This window comes from Odocoileus virginianus, chromosome 24 (genome assembly GCF_023699985.2).
Source record: "Odocoileus virginianus isolate 20LAN1187 ecotype Illinois chromosome 24, Ovbor_1.2, whole genome shotgun sequence".
NCBI classification, from domain to species: domain Eukaryota; kingdom Metazoa; phylum Chordata; class Mammalia; order Artiodactyla; family Cervidae; genus Odocoileus; species Odocoileus virginianus.
In genome coordinates, this window is record NC_069697.1 from 40,134,480 (window position 1) to 40,151,892 (window position 17,413).

Below are 17,413 nucleotides of genomic sequence, written 5' to 3' on the forward strand. Positions count from 1 at the left end.
AAACTCCAGTGTTCTTGCCTGGAGAACCCCATGGACAGAGAAGCCTGGTAGACTATGGTCCATGAAGTCACAAGGAGTCAGACAAGACTGAAGTGACTTAGCATGCATGCATGCTTCAGGAAACTATTTACTCTTAGTTTTTCCAAACAGTTTCTATTTTATAATTTGAAATTTATAAATTAAGAGGTTCTATGATCAGTCTATCTTTTGCAGGTATCACTCTTTCAACCCACATCCCTTACAACTCCCTGGAGGACACATCATATTAATTTATGTCCTTTCAATGATTACTCAGTGCTCAACAAATATAAAGTATAGATACATTACATCAAGATGCCAAAAGAATGCATCTCTAGGATAAAATCTGACAGTCTTCTATCGGATATATTTAAACTAATCACCACAATAATGGGATTCTTTAAATCAGAACCGAATGATTAAAACAGAGAACTTTCTTTTCAGAAGAAGCCTTTCTTTAAATAAAGTCTTTTCTTTTAATCCTAACATATAAAAACAGACAAAAATAGAGTCATTCTAGTCGGTGTGGGGGGAGGAAGGTGATCCTGTCCACTTAGCCTTCTTCCTTGTCCTTCATAGGCTGCTGCACAGTTTGAAAATTACAGTTCAAATTCAACTGACCCTACACACCATGTCAGAGCTAGAAGAGAAAGCAAAAACACACTCAGTTTAACGTTTATTTATTTAGCTATTTTTTGCAACTATAAATTACAATCACTAGTACACCTGTAATTCCTTATAGTGTGTTCAACTAAATAATAAGCAAACACAGCATAGGTCAGTTTAAAAAGAAATCACAGTACTTCTTAGTATAATCTGCAAAAGAGGGAAAAAGTCTTGGACCCGCTCCTTGGAAATAAATATCAAGTAACCGTAAAAATATTCAGCCATTTTCCAGGTCTTCAGAGAGGTTCGTGGATGGTCCCCGGCAGAACATCAGAGTTCCTCTTTGAAATAGCCCAGCTTTGCCAATGACATCTCTTTTCTCAACTGCATAACTTCCCAAAACATTTGGTCAACTACAGAAACAGAAAAGAGGGACACATAAATCATAAAATATCATCTTAATTATTTTCATTTCAATGAAAATTTAGGATTAGCTGAAATGCCAACTGGACATTTCTAATGATGTACCTAATGCTTAACATCCTATCACTTGTTTCACACTAACTTTTCCATGTACTTCTGAGCATCCCAGTTTTATTAATAAATATATTTACTGATTTTGCCACCACAATTTGTTAGATATTATCAACGAATATCATTTTAGTCCAAAAGAAGGTAGACATTTCAGCATCCTGAGTAACTGGCGATGTTGCTGCCTTCTTGAGTAACTATTCTCAATGCTCGATTGTGCAAGAGTTACTATCTCACTTATGGATCTTCTTGCTCTAGTTTGCTAGAGCCAAGTTTGCTCTATCTTGGCCATTTTTCACTTTTCATTAAAACTAACAGAGTAAATAGGAAAAAAGGAAAACACGAGACACTCCAGAGAACTCAGTAACATTCTTTGTAATAACAGGGAAAGATTCTGTGTATGGCTCAATTAGAAATAAAAATAAATTCAGAGGATAAGCTGGAAATTTCTTTTATCTCTGCTTCTGTAAGTCCCCTCTAGTATGTGGGGAAAAGTTGGCTCTGTTTTAGATTATAAAAGGTCTCCCTCTGACATATGATCAGATTAGACTGATTTAGATCAGTGGTTCTTAACCAGGGAGATTCTGCCCCCCAGTGTACATATGGCAATGTCTGGAAATGTTTTTCATTAATCACATCTACTGAGTAAAGCCCAGGAATGCTATTAAAACATCCTACAATGCACAGCACAGCCTCTCTCAATAAAGAATTATCTGGCTTAGAATAGTAATAGTACCAAGGCTGAGAAACCCTGCTTTACATTTAGCTGCCTTAAATCCTTTTCAACACAAGGCACAGATAATAAACAGAATGTAAAATCAATAATAATTTACTACAAACCCATGCAATATATAAAGTATACCAAATACTGTGAAATGAAAGAATAAGAGAAGCCAGAAAAGATATCACTTTCATCACTGTCAACCCCCGCCACTTATGACCCTTCCTTCCTATTTTTATAAGTAGAGTACTTTTCACTCGTCCCTACAAAAACTCTTTTATAACAAGTAGAAAAAATATGCTTGACAACTTGGCACAAATCACCTGTTCTTAAGCTTAAATAGTATTACCTACCAACAGCTATTCAAAAAGATTTACATTTTATTAAAGTCAGAAAAAGTCAGTTCAGTTAGTTCAGTTCAGTCGCTCAGTTGTGTTCAACTCTCTGTGATCCCATGGACTGGAGCACGCCAGGCTTCCCTGTCCATCACCAACTCCCAGAGCTTGCTTAGACTCATGTCCATCGAATCGGTGATGCCATTCATCCATCTCATCCTCTGTCGTCCCCTTCTCCTCCTGCCTTCAATCTTGCCAAGCATCAGGGTCTTTTCTAATGAGTCAGTTCTTCACATCGCATGGCCAAAGTACTGGAGTTTCAGCTTCAACATCAGTCCCTCCAATGAACACCCAGGACTGATCTCCTTTAGGATGGACTGGTTGGATCTCCTTGAAGTCCAAGGGACTCTCCAGAGTCTTCTCCAACACCACAGTTCAAAAGCATCAATTCTTTGGCGCTCAGAATTCTTTATACTCCAACTCTCACATCTATCCATAACTACTGGACAAACCATAGCTTTGACTAGATGGACCTTTGTCAGCAAAGTAATGTCTCTGCTTTTTAATATGCTGTCTAGGTTGGTTATAGCTTTTTTTCCAAGGAGCAAGCACCTTTTAAATTCATGGCTGCAGTCACCATTTGCAGTGATTTTGGAGCCTCCCAAAAAAAGTCTGTCCCTGTTTCCATTGTTTCCCCATCTATATGCCATGAAGTGATGGGACTGGATGCCATGATCTTAGCTTTTTGAATGTTGAGTTTTAAGCCAAATTTTTCACTCTCCTCTTTCATCTTCAACAAGAGGCTCTTTAGTTCTTCTTCGCTTTCTGCCATAAGGGTGGTGTCATCTGCGTGTCTGAGGTTTATTGATATTTCTCCCGGCAATCTTGATTCCAGCTGAATGCTTCATTCAGCCTGGCATTTTGCATGATGTACTCTGCATATAAGTTAAATAAGCAGGGTGACAATACACAGCCTTGGTGTATGCCTTTTCCAATTCGGAAGCAAGTCTGTTGTTCCATGTCCAGTTCTAACTGTTGCTTCTTGACCTGCATACAGATTTCTCAGGAGGCAGGTAAGGTGGTCTCGTATTCCCATCTTATGAAGAATTTTCCACAGTTTGTTGTGATCCACACAGTCAAAGGTTTTGGCATAGTCAATAAAGCAGAAGTAGCTGCTTTTCTGGAACTCACCTGCTTTCTTGATGATCCAACGGATGTTGGCAATTTGATCTCTGATTCCTCTGCCTTTTCTAAACACAGCTTGAACATCTGGAAGTTCATGGTTCATGTACTGTTGAAGCCTAGCTTAGAGAATTTTGAGCATTATTTTGCTAGTGTGTGAGACGAGTACAATGGTGCCGTAATTTGAACATTCCTTGGCATTGCCTTTCTTTGGGATTGGAATGAAAACTGACCTTTTCCAATCCTGTGGCCACTGCTGAGTTTTCCAAATTTGCTGGCATATTGAGTGCAGCACTTTAACAGCGTCATTTTTAGGATGTGAAATAGCTCAACTGGAATCCCATCACCTCCACTAGCTGTGTTTGCAGTGATGCTCCCTAAGGCCCCCTGACTCTGCATTTTTACCAGAGTCATAGAAGCGCTGCACGGTTCAAAGACTCCGCAGCCCTTTTCAATATCGATCAGAGGCAGGTTTCACCCTGTTCTTTTAGGCATTAAAACCTAATTACCAAAGAAAAAACCTAATTACATGGGATTATAAACAAATGACTATTTTCAATATACCCGAGTCTGAAGATGCTAAACTTAAGTTTTTACCAACACAACTAATTCTTCCAAGGATTAACATTCACTGATTTACATTACTAAAACACAGTAGGCTTTTACCAGTTTTTTCAGTATAAGAAAATTTTCAGGGTCTGGAAAAAAACTAAACAGGAAAATTCTCCACAACTTCAAATACAAAATTGGCATGGACTTGTCCCTAGCTCAGTATCTGCTATTTCTGTTTTAAAACAACCATGTGTATCAACAAATACATATTTTGGAGTTGTCAGGTCATGTTAGTTTCTATGCCTGTATTTAAGACATCCGACTATAACATCATAACTAGTCATGAAAGACTACAATTAAAAATGCTGCCAGCCTGGCACTAGGTTAGCTCTCTGGATATACCATCTACATGTTTCTGTTGATTTGGAAGACAGTGATCTTTACTCCATTAGGAACTGCCCTCACGACTACTTTATTAACTCACATGTGAAAGAAGAAAATACAGAAAAAGCTTAGTGCCCTGTGGCCTCCACTAATTAAAATAAGCCTGCAACGTTTAGAGCTTGCTCAGTTTTATTTCTTAAGGAGTATATTCTATGGCCTTTATACTCCTCTCACATTTACCATCTGGTTTGTCATATATTCCTTAAACATTAAAACTGATCCTGCTTCAAACTCAAGATTAGAGTAAAATGTGACAAATCTAAGCATTAAATACAGCATGTTTTAAAAGATGCTTTTGTTCCCAAATTCTTCACACATTTTATTAGACCTATAAAAGAGATTCAATATAAATGTACCAGTAACGTTTATTTGAGCATTACTATTATGTTCTGTACTTTTTACTTAACTTTTATGGAAATATTTTATAATGAATTGACACTCACCATCTTGCTGTTTCACAAGTCCCTGCTGAATGTACCGAATGTATGTGAAAAAGTTACAGACAGACGTGATCTAGGCCAAAAAGAAAAGAATGTTAAACAGTCAAATGTTTCATGTCAAAGAGAGCTTTATTAAAATTCATGATTACGTTACTTACCCTGTATCTGCAAAAAGGAGAAATATAATAGTAGTTGCTTGAGTCCCCTAGTTTAATTCTGTGTTTACAGGACTTGCTCTGACCTGTGAGGGCACATTTTCTGTAAAATAAGGATAAATTTTAGTTTTTAAAAATTAAAAGCATTTTGCCTCTACTTTCTGAACAAGTTGCACATTCATTTAGACAACAAATATTTGACAACCTTCCCTGTATCAGGCACTCTGTGAAGATGAGAAAGACAAAAGCCCTACCCTCTAGGGCTTACATTCTAATAGAAGTTTATAGGCATAGCATTCAGCATGGTTCTAGAAATAAAAGCTAGATGTTTTAATATATGTCCTTGCTCAGTCTTTTCAGTTGTGTCCGACTCTCTGCGACCCCATGGACCACGGCCCGCCAGGCTCCCCTGTCCATGGGATTCTCCAGGCAAGAATACTGGAGTGGGTTTTCATTTCCTTCTCCAGTGATAAAGTGTGAAGTGAGTGAAGTGAAGTCGCTCAGGCGTGTCTGACTCTTTACAACCCTGTGGACTGTAGCCTACCAGGCTCCTCTGTCCATGGGATTTTCCAGGCAAGAGTACTGGAGTGGGTTGCCATTTCCTTCACCAATGTATGTCCTAACCAGGAACAAAGTTATAAATAAACAATCAGCTGCAGGGCAGGCCACAGCTTTCCACTGGGACTTCAACTTCTGTCTTAGTTGAAAAAAACTTAAAGTGACTGTTCAAGTCTCAAAACATGTTACTGATGCCCTGCAGGGCAATGGTTTCCAGATGGGATACTTTTTGGTGTGCTGGGTTGGTGTATATGAATTTAATGTGGCACCTAGGACTGAGAAATACAAAGGAATAAGATCCCTTACAAATACACTGCATCTTAACAATTACAATTACACAAAGGGTACACACTACATTTAGACATACCAACCTTCCTCTTTGCATACTACTAACATGTATGAGGGTTTTCAGGCTACAAGAGGGTGGAAGTCTCTTGAGATCAGAGAATGTCCCATATTCTCTTTTAACTGCCTGACAGTAAGTATCTGCTAGGCAGGGAGCAGACCTTCAATGGTTGCTGGTTAAGCGACAGGCCACCTGTCACTCTACTTGCTCAATAAGATCAGGCTGGACTCATAGCAGCCCAGCCATCACCCTGCTAAATCAGAAGCTTGGCTAAAGACAGCTACCACTCCTCATCAATGCAAAATCAGGGTAGCTGTAAAGTAAAAGAAAGTGGCCAGTAGCATTTATAGGACATTATAAGTTATAAAGAAAAATGTATTAACTAGACATTGAATTTTCAGCTATACTTACGAGACATATGAAATGAATGTGGCTCCATATTAAGCAAACACACAACAAATGGTTCCTTAAAAGAGAATAATTTTGGCCATTCAAATCACAAAAGAATTCTTACCTTTTCAAAGAGATTTCACCTCACTGTTCCTTTATTAGCAAATTCCTTTAATGATCTATAACAATATTTAAAAGCACTACTACTAGCTTGAGGAGGATGGACGATCAAGAAAGTTAAGGCACAAATGTTAAAAGTCCTTCGAACTATACTATTTTAAGTATAATTTATACAAGAGAAAAAAAGTACCATCAAACATAAAGCATTACACTGCTCTTCTGGAAGCAGACATATATCTGTTTGTCTACTATTTTTCTAACTTTCAAATGACTCAGGTAAAATGGTTTTAAGTATCAACTTTTAAAATAATAAAGTGTTTAAGTTATCTCATTTCTGAAGTTAATATATTTTTATTTGAGATAGAATTCAATGCTGTCTTCTGACCTCTAGTTCCAATTAAAAAAAAAAAAAAAAAGACATACTACACTACCTCAATATCTCAATAGCTCTAGTCCCAAGAGTTCAAAGCCTTGCTTGCCATTTTCACTCAAGGATGTCAACGTGTCTAAGTCTGCATCTATCATCTTGTATACCAGAGCCCTTCCTACTAACTTCCAAAAGCTCACATCACCCATCCAATGGGTCACCTCTACCCGCTTTCTTTACACATCTTTCCTCCCCATACACTCATCATCCACTGAGCGTAGTTTCCTTGTTCCCTTCTTCAGTCTTTGTTACCCAAATTCCACCCATGCTTCTGAGTCCAGATCAAACCAAAGCCCCTCCAAGAATAGTTCTGATCACTACCAGTGGAGTGACCTTGCCTTCCACAAAACTCCCAGAGCACTATGCCACTCACTTAGTGACTGCCTTGACAATCTCATCCACAAGAGCCTTAGCCGGGGCCATACTTCACATTTCATTAAAAAAAAAAGACAAGACAACATTTTCTTTTAGTTTTCTCCACACAATATGCACTGCAAACATCTTGGCTTCTGGCCCCATTTCCACAAGCACAACAATACCCTTAACTATGTAAATTGTCCCCTAAATAGCTCAGTTGGTAAAGAATCCACCTGCAATGCAGGAGACCCCCTTTGATTCCTGGGTCGGGAAGATCCACTGGAGAAGCGACCGGCTACCCACTCCAGAATTCCTGGGCTTCCCTTGTGGCTCAGCTGGTAAAGAATCCGCCTGCAGTGCAGGAGATGTGGATTTGATCCCTGGGTTGGAAAGATCCCCTGGAGAAGGGAAAGGCTACCCACTAGAATATCCTGGCCTGAAGAATTCCATGGACTGTATAGTCCTTGGGGTCACAAAGAGGTGGACATGATTGAGTGACTTTCACTTTCATTCAGTATAATTGTTTTACTAAAATATTGTAAAAATCTACTGTAACTGAGATTTCATTTGATGATATTGCACATTTAATCTGTGGGATAGATATAATGCAACCATAAATTTAAAATCATACAATAAAAACTGCTATCTGTAAAATAAGGTAAAACACAGAACTCAGAAGTACAAAAACTGCTATCATTAAAGATCAGGATAAAAACACCCAGAATCTAGGAATGTAAATCTCTTCCCCAAGATTCAGAGGCCACCATACTACAAGTCTGGCACGGGGAGCATAAAAGAGGACACAGCTCTAGGTGGACAGACCTGTGGCTCACGAGCACACACAGGACTGAAGAAATCAGTTACCCAAACACCAGTGCTGATTGATCCTGCGGAAACTGCAGTGTGCCTAATAGGAAACAGGAAGAACCAGACAACCCCCACACCTGGCTTTAACAGACCTGGCAGTTCATCTCAACCAGTCGTTTCCTCTTCTGCCTTCAAACAGCCTGCCTGATAGGATTCAATTGTTGCTAGCTAGGACTCCAATACTTTGGCCACCTCATGCGAAGATTTGACTCATTGGAAAAGACCCTGATGCTGGGAGGGATTGGGGGCAGGAGGAGAAGGGGACGACAGAGGATGAGATGGCTGGATGGCATCACCGACTTGATGGGCATGAGGTTGAGTAAACTCTGGGAGTTGGTGATGGACAGGGAGGCCTGGCCTGCTGTGATTCATGGGGTCGCAAAGAGTCAGACACGACTGAGCGACTGAACTGAACTGAACTGAGGAGCTCTCTTGGGCCTCCTAGGTGATGCTAGTGGTAAAGAACCTGCCTGCCAATGCAGGAGACATGAGAAACGTGGGTTCAATCCCTGGGTGGGGAAGATCCCCTGGATGAGGGTATGACAACACACTCCAGTGTTCTTGCCTGGAGAATCCCATGGACAGAGGAGCCTGGCGGGCTATGGTCCATGGGTGGCACAGAATCAGACACAGCTGAGCGACTTAGCATGCACGCATATGAGCTCTCCTGGGCTCTTCAGTCCCCTCATACTGATCTAGTTTTTAACCAACTAAGCAGCTTCCCCTAAATTTTTCAAAGTCACTTTTTAAACAGCTATGCCAAAGGTTTTTAAGTACTGCTGGTTTCAGTCTTTCCTCCTCCCAGAACTAGTTGGAAAAAAGCTTGTTCTGTTATGAAATGTGGAGTCACTCCTGAAGGTACACAACTGTCAAATATCTCTTACACATGAAGACAGAAATGTTTCTTTACCAAAATGAGAAAGCTTTACAATGAGAGTACTGAAGGAGAGGACTAGCCAAGTCTTTTTGGTAACCTGTTTTCATGCTTGGTAAGACTTGGTCTAATTCACTGTCTAATTCACTGTCAAATTATTTTTGACAGCAAACTTTAGGAAAAAATTATTTTATACAAAAAGCCCAGAACATGAAAAGTATAACAAGAAGAAAATCTGCTTATGACCCATTAAAGAGATTTCATAATCAGGTAATGGATTACAATATGTGGTTTTAAAAAAAAAAAAAGTTTCTGACACCTGATCTACCTGGATCCCACGTACAGGTCTGTAATTAAAGAGCTCTCCACTGACGATACATCTGAAATCCCCACACTGCCTGCGGGTTGGTCTCTGGGCTGCACAGACTCTAAACAGAAAACCGCCGAGAGATTTAACCATATTTAAAACCAGAAAAAATTAAAGTAACTGCAACACATAAGATTTTGAACACTCAGTATTCTTCTACAAGACATGGTTCTGAAAACATACTTTGGTCCTCCACATTCAACTGCAGATGCTTTCACGAATCGGACAGGTTGTAATCCCACTGGTTCAATGCTTAAAGTGTTGTTTTCCACAGCCTCCAGAACAGCTGAAGCCAACTTCACAGAACACAGAAAAGTATTAGATGCTGACAGGAAAATGTAAAAATTCTAGTTCACAGTAAACTGATGTTTAAAAATTATTTTTCCCCAAGTCCGCCTAGATTTGCCTTAGCTAATGAAAAAGAAAGAAACCACATAAGCATGGTTTGAATTATTTTATAACTTCAATATTGTTATGAAAAGTGATTCAGTTACAGCTAAATAACTTTTCTCATTTTCTGGAAGGAAATTAAACACATTAATTCCAGATCACCCCTTATCCACAATTAACATCCACTATTAAAGTCACTTCAAAATGAATATCCTAATGTTTGATTTTGCTAAATTTAAGCATTACTTCTTAATACTGGTCATCGTAACAGAGCAATATATATTAAACAGAACTATATATTTAATGATCTCGTATTTATGTGCACAAGAGTATACAAAAGAATTAAAAGAATTATCAAATATTAAATGCCCAGATGGAGATGGTAGTAACTGATAAACAATGGATGAAATGGGCAAACTACTTTATTCTGGCAAGATTACTTATAGGTAGCAATCTATCTAAAATTAGGGCCAGAGCAATAATGACTAACAGCTATATATCAATAGCATTTTATTCTTCCTCCTAACGTCTCCTTACAAGTAGTATTGTAATTAAATTCTCTGAAGACTCTTAGGATTAAACTTTCTAAAAACACTTATTGATTGGATATTTGTAGACAAACCTTCCGCATATAAGAACAACTTAAAATTATGACCTTACATTTGCACAGTGTTTTAAGGTTTTCTGTCTACTTGAAAATGTCAAAGTTAGTCACGCAGTCATGTCCAACTCTTTGAACTGGACTGTAGCTCACTAGGTTCCCCTGTCCATGGAATTCTCCAGGCAAGAATACTGGAGTGGGTAGCCTTCCATTCTCCAAGGGACTTCCCAACCCAGAGATTGAACCTGGGTCTCCTGCATTGCAAGCAGATGCTTTACCATCTGAGACACCAGGGAAGTTTTTCTATCTACTTAATTGACTTTGTTTTGTCTTAACAACCCTGAGACCTGGGCAAGGAAGGCATTTTTTCCCTGTTTTAAAGATGAAGGAACTAAACAGGAGTTTTAAAATCACATACAGATAAACCAAACAGCTTGAAGTGTACAGAAATTCCTTTACACTGACTCTTGGACTGAAAGTTAAGAAATAAGCACAACCCCCTTAACATATTTAATACTTCACTCCAGTGCAAAACACACTGCAGTGTGACTGATCCTCTGCTCAAATAAGGAAGGAGGATCAGCAAGTGAATGCCAAGAAATTACTATGATCCTAATATGGAGTGGAGAAAATGGTAAAACATGACATTTTATAAATTATTTATGTAAGAGATACTAAAATATGTAACATGTCTAAGTAAAAGGTATAGGAACAACTCTAATGCATTTCTTTTAAAGTTTTTTAAAATTACCTCACTTTTTGAGAAGGTTAAACAAGGAAAGATATCTTCCTGATAGATTTTGTCTAAGAAAGGACAGGTTCTGTCCATTGTGGGCTCATCCTTCCAAGATCTGAATTCATTATACAGGGATAAGTCAGCCTGACAAAAGAAAATATAAAATAACTTTAAAAAAAGTACAAACAGAAAATCACTTTATAAAACCAAAACCTAATTAATATAGTACCAAAAAACAAATATTCTTTATTTAAAATAACAATTGAACCATTATTTATTAGTTATAATACGGGATAGCAATTTTTTAATTGAAGTATAGCTGATTTACAATATTGTTTGTTTCAGGTATATAGCAAAGTGACTCAATTAAACATTTTTTTTCAAATTCTTTCCATTATAGATTATTATAAGGTATTGAATATAGTTCCCTGTTGTTGTTTTAGCTGCTAAGTCATGTCCAACTCTTTAGTAACCCCCTGGAGTGTAGCTCACCAGGCTCCTCTGTCCACGAGGTTTTCCCAGGCAAGAATACTGGACTGGATTGCCATTTCCTTCTCCAGGGGATCTTCCCCACCCAGGGATTGAACCTGCCTCTCCTGCTCTAGCAGGCAAGATCTTCCCCACTGAGCCACCAGGGAAGCCCATGGTTCCCTGTACTATACAGTAAATTCTTGGCTTATTTTATATACAGGGGTGTATATCCGTTAATCTCATACTTCTAACTTATTCCTCTCTCAGCCTTTCCCCTTTGGCAACCAAAAGATCCCTTTCTATGTCTGTGAGTCTGTTTCTGTTTTGTAAATAAATTCATTTGTACCTGTTTTAGGATTTCACATATAAGTGATCATATTTGTGCTTTTCTTTCTGACATCTTCAGTGAGTATGATGCTGTCTAGGTCCATTTATGTTGCTACAAATGGCAATATTTCATTCTTTTTAAAAAACAATCTAAACTCCCAAATAACTAGTGGGTGCTTTTCAATGTATCCACTATGGTGTCAATGATCACTACCATTACCCACCCACCAAAAAAGTTTAACACTAATGTTGGAGTTCTTCTTAAGACGCAGGTGCGCACTGTTCTGAACACAAAAGTCTTCTGAAAATAAACAATTTGGAACCAAGTTAACTAAAACAAGTGTTTAAATAAGTAGAGGCTGACCAAATTGTGAAATCTATCTTGGGGTCAAAAGTGACACCAACTGTTCAGCTAGTTAAGGCATTTCCAGAATTTTCTAAATTTTTACTGTATAAGCTGCAAAACTAAAAGCAGCACACACGCAGTCTCCTAAATTGACTATCTCAAGTATAAAACATTCATTTAGGTTTTTTTGGTCACTTCAACATCTAGTATCTACCATCTGAGTTACCAATAAATCCAGCGGGCAGCGGCCTTTCTATTCACTCTTCCAGTTGTCTCTTCTCTTTCCTTCCAATTTAATAAATTTTCCCAAGGATTCTTCTCTTCGGATTCCTCAGCCCAGCTGAATCCTGCCCATCAGCATATAAGGATCCACCCAGCCCCCAGCCACCCAAACAGAGCAGTGTCCCTCACCCGCCCGCAGCTCTAAGCCACTCTTGTCCAGAAGCACTAGATAGCCTGTAAATAACACATGGACTGCATCTACGGCCTCCAGGACAGCTCAGTCAGATGTGCATGCAGTCTATGTGAAAGTAACGAAAGACTGGCTGTACCCCAGCTTTCCTAGAGACTTTCCTTTAAAGTGTATAATGGAAATCTCAATGTGAATTTTTTTCATCCCAATCCATAAATTCCTTGGATCAAAGCTAAAGGCAAAAGGATAAAAATATTAGCAGATAAGTAATACATTTACAAATTATTTTCTTTGTAAAGTCTACCCTTTGATGTATAGAAAACCCAAAGTGGGTAAGTAGTGTTCTGAGAAAAGATTCTAGTTGAAAGGCAATAATTTAAACTACTTATTAAGAGCTGACTCTGTCTGGAACTATAGTAATAAGCACTTCACAAACATTTAATCCTCAAAGCTGGGCAAGATAAATATTATAACCTCCATCTATAGATAAGGAAACGAGGGTTTACAGAGATAAAATAACTTGACCAAGGTTACCAAGCAAGAAACCAATGAAAGTTCACATTTGAGTGACTTGATCTCAAAGCCTTGCCTAACTGTGTGCGCATGCATGCACCCGTGTGGTCAGTGATTTCAGAACAGACACTGTAAATGTCATGACTGAATGCCCCCATAACATTTTCTATAGAAACATGGACATGTTCCATTTTCTGTCCAACTATTATATCTAAAATTTACACAGGTCAAATATATGTGTTTCCTTTGTCTAATAAAATATTTTGACAAGTTTTTCACAAAATATTATAACATATAGCCAGAAAGCAAAATGTTATATGCTGCCTATATGCATATTTTAAGGAATTTCACAAATACAAAACTTTAAAACGTTCCATGAGAAACATCTAAGTTTTCTTAGTGTAAACAACAGGGAGGAAAGGGCATACACACTGAGAAACCACAGCAAAAATACAAGTTGTACCAAGCAGCTAAAAATGCTATCAATACTGAAAGAAATCGGAATTAAAGTTATGACTAAAAAAGTTTCTTAAATATTTAACAGAAGCCAGTGTGAATTTTAATTTCATCACATTCAGATTTAACCAAGTATTGAACTTCTCTTTCACCAGCATCTTTTTTTTTTTATAAATAACTAAACAATATGCAATTCAACTAAAATGAGCAACAAGCCTGGTTATTCAACTTAATAAACTCCTGGCTTCTATGTAAAAATCTAAACAAGCACAGCTTCTTAAAGATTAATGATAGACTTGAATTCGACAATGTAAAATACAACTTTCAAGAAAAAAAAAAGGGAGAAGGCTGCTTGTTAATTAGTGATCAATCCCCTTGGACATGCTTTCTCATCACATGTAAGTAAAAACTATTTTACAATTACACAATTTTTACTCAAAACAACTCAAAGTATTAGCACATTATCTCAGCTATTCTCATAACATACCTTATAAAATTATAAGCTTACCATCAGTTCTATTTTTTGGTGCTTAATTATCTGAATTAACTCCAGGACTTCCTTACTGATATAAAATTGTTTCTCCCAGAATTTAAGTAAAAACAATGTAACATTCTTCAAGAAAATCACCTAATATTTTCATATATTTCTTATATTCATATTTTGCTAGAGTGTGCAAGCAATAAATTTTGACTAGCCAGATCATTAAAGTCACCCACTCTCCTTCATACAACACATGACAGTTTGTTCCCTAAACGAAATATCGAGATTAAGAAACTTACCAAGTTTCCAGCAGGTACTCCAAGGTCAGCCAGGCAGAGAAGGGAACTGAAGAATCCCTGAAAGCAGCCAGCTCTAGACAAAGCCTCCCCCATCTTAATACTGAATATTTTGTACTAAAACTTTGGCTGGCAAGAATCATAACCAACACCTCAGTGATGAGAACTACTAAGTACCAACGGAGCCAGAGGGGACAGTCTTGGACGAGTTACCTCTTTGCAGTCTTTCACAATTGGCTGTATCACACTGAGGTCCTGATGACTGCCGCTCATAGCGCTGCTTGTACTTTTATTTCTTGTATGCCCCTTTTTAAAATGTGCCTTTCCACCTGGCAGAGGCTCCTGTGTAGGCGATGTTGGAGAACTGGACAATACAAGTGTCTTCAATGCAGCTACTTCAGCTTGAAGGACATCAATCTTGAAAAGAAATCATCATAGTCACATATACTGAATATGTTTTATAACAGATGCAGCTAAATGTTAACATTTATTTGGTAACTTTCAGAGATGAAACGTAAGTTTAATGTGTATTTCCTATGGAGTAATAAAAGACCCTGATGCTGGGAGGGATTGGGGGCAGGAGGAAAAGGGGACGACAGAAGATGAGATGGCTGGATGGCATCACCAACTCAATGGACATGAGTTTGAGTGGACTCTGGGAGTTGGTAATGGACAGGGAGGCCTGGCGCGCTGCAGTTCACAGAGTCACAAAGAGTCGGACACGACTAAGAGACTAAACTGAACTGAATAAGAGAAAAGTAAACTAAACGGGTTTTTTGGGAGGGCCTTTTATTTTTAATCAGTTTTTTTATGTTCCCATACAGTCTGGATTCAGCTGCTATTCACAATGTCAGATGAAAATTTTAAAATTATCAAAATGTTTAACATTTCACTATGAGGATTTTCAGATGAGATCAGGTGTGTTCAGGGCAGTATGGCCACAGACATAACCAAGTCAATGGACATGAGTTTGAGCGAGCTCCAGGAGTTAGAGATGGACAGGGAAGCCTGGTGTGCTACAGTCCATGGGGTCGCAAAGAGTGGGACACAACTGAGCGACTGAATGGATGTAAATTTTCAAAATCTTCATATTTAAAAACAGCTTAGGATTAGGTGCAGTTCATTTCTAAAACAGTAAAATCTAGTAACATTTCAGTGCCTTTTTTAGTGAATTAAAAAATAACTGACTTTAAAATGTAATTATATAATCCTTTTGATAATATGTGTGATTCACAAAGCTTTAAATCATTTGCTTCTAATATAAATGTACACCAAATGTTCACTATTAATTCTATGTAGTAGCTATTTTCTTCTTTATAGTGTCTTGTAGTTTTAAAAATCTTCTAAAGTGAGCACTAACTTTTATAATCAGAACAAATCCAATAAACATCAAGGTATTTTTCAAACTGTAATTACTAGTTTCTTTATATTTTATCCTATTAAAAGCAGTAAAAACTTACTTTTCCTTGTGCTTCTTTTAGTTGTTTTTCTGCTGTTGCCTGCTTGACATTTGCTTCTCTCACCATCTTATGAGCTTCCTGAAAAAGTTAACATCTCATATTTTGGAAACAAAGTATTTAGCATTTGTTTCCAAAAATCTTTCAACAGGTGTCTATGATTGAAACAAAGATACACTAAGAAAATTTTGCCTAAAATTAAGTATTCAGTGTCAACAGCTGAAGAAGCAGGAACTGTCATCAGGCAGATCAATTATTAGGAATAAAGAACAGGTACCTTCTTTTAGTATCTACTACCACAGAGGCAGGCAAAGTTCATTTGATCATTCTAATCAATACTTGTATAAAGACTGAAAATGTTAAAGGAGGAAAAGTCATGATCCACATGCCAAACCCAACTTCTCCACAGTTAGGTTTTTATAATTTGTATTCACATTACTACACAGAGCAAAGACATACCGGAGAAACAAGCAAAAGTACTAACACATCAGTAATGCTGCAGTTTATAGGAGTTAACAGCTGAGAAGCCTTAGAGCTTCCAATAAAAATACTCACAAATTGATATTAAATTTTGGTTTTGTGCAGAGCAATAGAAAAAGGCTGAGTCTATCCTTTCATAAGATCTTAATTTTTTAGTACCAAATATATGAAACTCTAGGTATTTAATTCCCCTTTATTCACGCAACATTTATTCATAACATCTATTCCTGAGATACCATTCCAGGTGCTGATAATTCTTAAGGAGCTTACACTCTGAAGACATTCTAATAATCAAATAAAATATGAGTACAAATTCTGGATTTTATTCTAAATCCATTATGAAGCCTTGTGGCTTTTTAAGAAAGAGAATGACATTATGTTATTTGTATTTTGAAAAGCTTTCTCTGCTGTAAGGAATAATCCCTATAAAATACGAAGGTGGACTGGAACAGTACACAGGGTGCTTGCAACAGTCCCCCAGGATGTAAGAGCATAGATCTTAGAACTTCAGTTTACTGTTCATGAGGAAGAGTGATGGAAGGCAGAAGGAAAGAAATCAGCTTCAAAGATGTTTAACAGTTTGACAAGAGAACCCTCACTCGGTCTGTTGACTGTTCAGGGAAGAGTGGAGATTCTCCATACCAGAATTCCACGATGGCACTCCCATTTGTTCATTTGCTCTCAGAGTATGTAACGACATTGCACCTTGTATGTGCCCTTGTATTATAATAAATTTACAGACATTATTTTAAATAAGAAAAGCTTTACTATCAATGCTTATAATGAGATGAGATTAACTGTCAGAATATTCCATGCACCATTATGCTGGCTATCTTGTGTCAAAGCCTGTAGGAGCTATCAAATTTAATAATGAGATAAGCATTTTTCTTTTAAAAATAACAAATATTTCAGATGTGCTGAATTTGTACAAGTGGCTGTCATTAAAATACTACTTGACAGGTAGTTTCCAAATAATAAGTATATCTAATCTAATCCTTCAAGATAAGTGACATTTTAACTATGAATCCAGAAGTAACATGTGCTATGGAGAGAATATTTGTTTAATGTTTAGAATTGGATTCTGTTTTCATTAATGGCGGACCATGCAACTTGGAACAAACTTCCTACAGAGAATAGTTTTCAAAAGCTGGACAAAT

At 37.5% G+C, this 17,413-nt stretch overlaps 1 protein-coding gene across 10 annotated transcripts in view; it reads right to left on the reverse strand.

Annotated features, from left to right (window-relative positions):
* Positions 1–682: 682 nt before the first annotated feature.
* The window catches only part of RAB3IP (RAB3A interacting protein), a 50,353-nt gene continuing 33,622 nt past the window's right edge, over positions 683–17,413 (reverse strand). For 8 of the 10 annotated variants that reach the window (XM_070454608.1, XM_070454607.1, XM_070454610.1 and 5 more), the window contains 7 exons: positions 15,780–15,857; positions 14,533–14,736; positions 11,033–11,161; positions 9,474–9,586; positions 4,988–5,087; positions 4,833–4,902; positions 683–1,037 (listed from right to left, as the gene is read on the reverse strand). In XM_070454608.1, the coding sequence (XP_070310709.1) occupies positions 955–1,037; positions 4,833–4,902; positions 4,988–5,087; positions 9,474–9,586; positions 11,033–11,161; positions 14,533–14,736; positions 15,780–15,857 (777 nt within the window). In that variant the 3' untranslated portion in view covers positions 683–954. Of the gene's footprint in view, positions 1,038–4,832; positions 4,903–4,987; positions 5,088–9,242; positions 9,352–9,473; positions 9,587–11,032; positions 11,162–14,532; positions 14,737–15,779; positions 15,858–17,413 lie in introns of those variants that run through there. The other 2 variants (XR_002313479.2, XR_002313478.2) reach the window with 2 other exon arrangements.